The sequence below is a fragment of the Etheostoma cragini genome, chromosome 7, assembly GCF_013103735.1.
Source record: "Etheostoma cragini isolate CJK2018 chromosome 7, CSU_Ecrag_1.0, whole genome shotgun sequence".
Taxonomy (NCBI): Eukaryota; Metazoa; Chordata; class Actinopteri; order Perciformes; family Percidae; genus Etheostoma; species Etheostoma cragini.
The window spans coordinates 3,815,357-3,821,081 of record NC_048413.1 but is presented as its reverse complement, the minus strand read 5'-3'; the positions used below and the strand labels follow the sequence as shown (position 1 = coordinate 3,821,081).

The 5,725-nt window shown below is 40.9% G+C and overlaps 1 protein-coding gene across 1 annotated transcript in view; it reads right to left on the bottom strand.

Annotated features, from left to right (window-relative positions):
- Positions 1–5,099: 5,099 nt before the first annotated feature.
- Positions 5,100–5,725, bottom strand: part of LOC117947116 — a 2,136-nt gene continuing 1,510 nt past the window's right edge. Inside the window, exon 2 of the mRNA XM_034875743.1 lies at positions 5,100–5,687. Coding sequence (XP_034731634.1) covers positions 5,329–5,687 — 359 coding nt within the window. The 3' untranslated portion in view covers positions 5,100–5,328. The remainder of the gene's footprint in view (positions 5,688–5,725) is intronic.

The window sequence follows — 5,725 nt, the reverse complement described above, 5'->3', positions numbered from 1 at the left end:
TGTGATTGGCTGCTTAGAAATTAAGTGTTAACAAGCAGTTGGACAGGTGTACCTAATAAAGTGGCCGGTGAGTGTATAAACCCTATTAACACAGGTTAAGATCATTGTGGCTTTAGAAATAACCCCTCACATCCGATTTTGTGTGGCGGATTTGTCCGTCAACCGCAGACCTACTTTTGACTCAAATATATGTATCCCGAAAGTTTGGGCAACGTTACCCGGACGGCCGGGGCGAGGCCTGAACACCCGACCCCAGTCGGGGCTGCGGATCTTTCTGGGCGAGAGGTTACAGGCACATACCCTATCACCCTCGCCGCGGCAGCACCCACCCAGCATCACCACCACCACACGGACAAAGCTGCGGGTGGGAGCGCGTTGACTTGGAGACGGAGGTCTCAGGGGGGGGAGTGGGTTAAATTGTTACCGATAAAATGCGCACATGAAACAATTAGACATTATTGTAAAGTTACGTTGGGGTATGATATTATATTAATCTATTAAATATACATTTCAATCATTTTCATTACAGATGCATACAGCAGATGTGATGCCTTGTTAGTGTAAATTGATAGTGTATACACCTTTGGGATGTATGAAACATGAATTTCTGTCCAAACAGACTTCTTTTTGATGATGCCAGGCTGAAGCAATGGTTGGTGAACATGAGGAGAGAGACACCAGCAAATGGGACCACAAAAAGTCACGTCTGCCGTTCACACTTTGAGGAAGATCAGTTTTTTAGAGACAAGCAGGTATTGTTAATTTAAATGCAGTATTTAGTGTTTGTCTCATATATTAATATAATTAATTGTGATCTACAGTGCCTTAACTACATGTTTGTCTTTTACTGTAACTACAAAGGTATCCACACTGAAAACTGAATGAGCAGAGCCTCCAGAAGGAAGACCTGGTGTATAGAGCCTCCAGAAGGAAGCCTACCATGTAACGCACAATACAAATAAAATGTATTACTATTTAGCCTACTTTCCCTTAAAAGTGAGCAGAGGGAATTAATGTTCCTCAGATGTACACCTAAGGACTCTAGGCTTAATTTCAAACCCTTTTATGGAAACAACGCGTGAACATGTTTTGCAACCATATGCACAAATCTCTATAAGCTATGTCTAATTCTAAATATCTCTGTACAACTAATATTCATACAGAACAATCAGAAAGGGATAAAAACTAGAAAAAGAAGTAAGTGACTTCAATACATGCTGTGGGCATACGTGCAAAACACTATTCATGTTTTTTTAATCTTCTGACAAGTAACAGCGTCAAAATAAAAAGATTGAAAAGCATTGTGGTGTTCCCGGTGTGATGAATGTAAACTACACTATATATGTATATAGGCCACGTTATTGGTCCAGGGATTTGAGAATAATTGAGAAGGTTATGAAACCAAAGTAGGCTATAATAAAAAAGCATTAGGCCTACATATTACGGAGTAACAAAACTGTCCTTTATTAGAGAAAGGCAAGCAACAAGAAAATGAAATCATGAATGTTTTGGTCTCTGTAGAGTGTGGGATATCATCTGAGAATCAACTGTTTGCCTGGGCTGCTGTTTTGCCTGGGCAACTGTTTACCTGGGCTGCTGTTATGCCTGGGCTGCTGTTTTGCCTGGGCAACGGTTTGTCTGGGCTGCTGTTTGCCTGGGCAACTGTTTGCCGGGGCTGCTGTTTTGCCTGGGCTGCTGTTTTGCTTGGTGTACTGTTTTGCCTAGGCTACTGTTTTGCCTGGGCTACTGTTTTGCCTGGGCTGCTTTTTTGCCTGGGCTGCTTTTTTGCCTGGGCTGCTGTATTGCCTTAAAAGGCATGTTGTGACAACTGTACCAGCAAATTCAACAGATTGCTGCACGTTCGTCTTGCCTTCATGGCCCCGGGACAACTAGGTCACGGCCATACAATCCCATCTGTGAGCCACCATTATAGCGTTGGCCATTTTTTTAACGTGGGAATGTAGCGGAAGGGGTTGACTCCCTACATTATAATTTGTTTGAATAAGTTGTTTGTTTTCCCTTTTTGTTATTTCGTTTTCAGCTTAGTTTAAAGTTGTAGTTGTTTCAATTAAAAGTTAGTCTTTCCCATTTGAGTTTCTTTGGAGTGAATCCCCATTAATCGTGTGTGTGTTTGTGTGTGTGTGTGTGTGTGTGTGTGTGTGTGTGTGCGCCTCATTTTTTGTCCCCGTTTCAGCTGCTTAGAGTCAAAGGTGATGGTGCAGTTGTCCAGGTGGTGGTATCCTCTGCCTTTGTGTTTGTTCATGGGTGACTCTCCCTGGGACCCCTCACTGCCCTCGTGACCCCCTTCACTGCAAAAATGAACCATCTAAATGTAAGAAATAAAATACCTAATTTGCGAAGTTAAACACTAGAAACAAGTTAATTTATCTGCCAGTGCAGTAAGATAATTACACTTGATAAGATTTCTTGAAATAAGAAAAATTATCTAGGCTTGAGAAAGGTGATAAATCTCTTGAAATAAGTGCTAAAACACTCATTCCAAGCACTGTATTAAGTCAAATAAACTCAAAACTAAGTTGTCAATTCTTCTTTCAGTGGTTTGTCCTTTCTTAATTTTAGTGAAAAGCTCTTCAAACCAGGACCACTAAACAAGATGATTTCTCTTGATTAGCTTGTCCAGCTTAAAATGAGATAAAGCATAAATAAAATAAAGCACAGAAATTTGTCAACAATGTATTTATATTTGGTTTAGAAACAGTGCCTTCTAACACACTTGTTGCTTTTTAAAATAGGACATGTTCAGAATTATGAAGGCATTGCAAGAAAACAGAAGACATTGGAGGTAATTATGGCTATAATGCAAGTTATATGTTACATTATTTATTATGTCATCATTACTGAACACTGAAATATCTGATACTCAAATACAGAAAAAAGTATTGTAACAGTTTCAAGTTTTGTGTTCATACAACCACTTGTAACATTTCTTTGTAAACCTTAACCGTCGTTGGCATTTAGTTACATTAAAAAATAGTGCAAATAGAAAATATGTGGCAGAAAACAGTCTGATTTGAATGAACAAACAAAAAGGCCATCAGTGATTACTTCAACAAAAAGTTAGATTCTCTCATACACTAGAGTATAAAGTAAAAGGGCAGTGAAACATTTAGCGCCAGTTGTATTTAACACCATGAACACATATACTTCCCAATAAAAGCTTTCCATTCTGCCATGGCTTTTTTGTATGAGGTTGTCATGTCTCGCTCATGAATAGAATCCACTTATATTTCTGTCTGAATGACAGAGAGGAGGGTTGCCACACACTTTGGATAGGTAAGATGCAGAGTGTAGTAGTAAGCCATCAGATAAAGCAAACCTTCACAGAGGTCTTCCTTGGCAAATGTGGTGATAGGAGTGGTTCCAAATGTGACAAGACAGCGGGACCCATCAAAGAGCAAAACTGGGGTGGAGAGTTGTCTCTTCTGAAGGTAGATGGTGGGATCTTCTGTTGGCTAATAATAATAATAATAATAAGAAAGACAAATTCATTTAAGGGTACAACAGAAAAACCATAAGACACCACTATGGTGGTATTTGAAAGCAAACTTCCTTTTTTTAAGCACAGGACCAAGAGAAAAAGTCAAAGCATGACTGTCAATGAAATCAAGAATGGCTCTTTCCTTAGTAAAAGTTTAGGAAACTACATATTTTAGGAAATGTTAGTGTACTTATTAGAATAAGAAAAAAAAAAAAAAAAGGTAAAATATAAAGTAAAAGACATACTCGCAGACAAACAGTAAGGAGGCATGTCCACAGAAAGCGCTTTGAATTTTGAAAATATAAATGCCCAGAGTGCATTCGAAGTGCACAGATGCTACATAACCAGCGCCTCATCTGAAACGAGTTGACACTAGCTGACAGCAACCATAACGGTACATATCAATTAAATAATTATTGCAATTGTTCTAGGAGAGAATCTTGATCAAGATCCCACTGTGAGGAGGAAAAGTATATAGGTCTACAAGACCTGGGGTCTGGTATTTGGAAAAAGCATGACAAGCAGCGCTCCTCTCCAAAACATTTAACTAATCTCAATTTAAAGCGCTCTGCCTAAAAAACGCTAGCTGCAAACTCTCATCTGAAGGACATGAAGCAATGCCTCACTGGCATTTCCCAACTTCTTTGGTGGTGCAGTTGGTCAAGGAAAAAGGGTGGGAAGTGCCCTGAACAGAGCTGTGGCATGTTCCACTAGAAGAGAACAAATACAAATTCTCAAAATTCAACCTTCGTAATCATTGCTACTATAAGATTCATCATGATCACAAACATCTATTTTTGTCACTGTGAAGTCTGTGTGCGTTATCTCTGGTACTACCCCAAACTGGCTATGTACTCCGGTAAGAGAGTCGCTGCAACTTTGGTTTCAGTTCAACAGATTTATTAACATCCAGCCTTGAATACAGTCCTTGTTGCTTGTATTACACAATTGTGTGAGAGTGTGTGTGTGTGTGTGGTTTCCTGTAACATAAGGAACACAGAATGTATACAGTGAATACCAAATGTACATAATGAATGCACATATACAAATAAAGATAAGCAACTTACTCTTCAGTATGTATCATTACTAGGTAACAAACAGTTACTATACAAACAATCAGGCAATACCGGAGTAACGGAAATTACCACAATCCGGTATTGTGAACATGCAGGCTTCATCATGTAGGTACAACCATTGGTCGCTAGATGGTGCTCTAAGACCATTAATGAATATAACAGCGACACGTGGATAACACGCTGAAGTACATTTCTACAAACAAACCAGCGACACTATCGTTAATGTATCAGCTGTAAATCCTCGGCAGGATTATAATGAAACATATAGAACACAGTATATCAACTACTGTTTCTGAACGGTACAGTCGGCAACATCGTCTTAGCATTACGGTCGACATTAGCATGCTATCATGAATGATAAGAAATGTATTATCATGTTGACTGACACGAACTAAACATACATGTAACTAACATGAGCGTAATATTGTGCACTTACGTTCTCACTAACGCACACGGCAACACAACATATCATTTACACCAGTAGTGTACAACTTCAGGAGCGACCGTGCTCGTGTCCACAGCAAACTATGAAAAGAACTATGAAACTGCGCATGCGCGCAAATACGTGAGTCCAAGGCGTGACGTCAGCTCGTCAGTCCAGCAGGGAGTTTTCTACAGCCACCCCCGGATTCATGGGATGAATGCGCAGTAACGGGAAGGTCACTGCTGGGCTAAGGAATGCTGGTATCTCCGTCGTCGGGCATCCTTGGTAGCTCTATTAGTTTGGCGACAGAGCGTGTATAGAGTTTTCCCTTAATGTCGATCTCTGCGGTGCGTAACTTGCCATCGTCGCTGGGGATGATCCGGGTGATACGTCCAACAGGCCATAACGCCCTCGGGAGTTGGGGATCGACCACTATAACGACAGCACCCACAGGCAGAGATGTTGTGGAATTCCGCCATTTCTGACGTAGTTGAAGACCGGGGAAGATACTTGCGGGTGAATTGACCCCAGAAGTGGTCAGCAAGTATCTGGCTGTGTCGCCAGCGACGGCGTCCTAGTAGATCACTGGAGCCATACACAGCTTGAGGCAGCGAAGCATCCCGCCGCCCCATGAACAGGAGATTAGGAGTCACAGGATCAGGATCCGCAAGATCCGATGAAGCATAGCCTAACGGCTTGGAATTGAGTATTCCCTCAATTTCAATC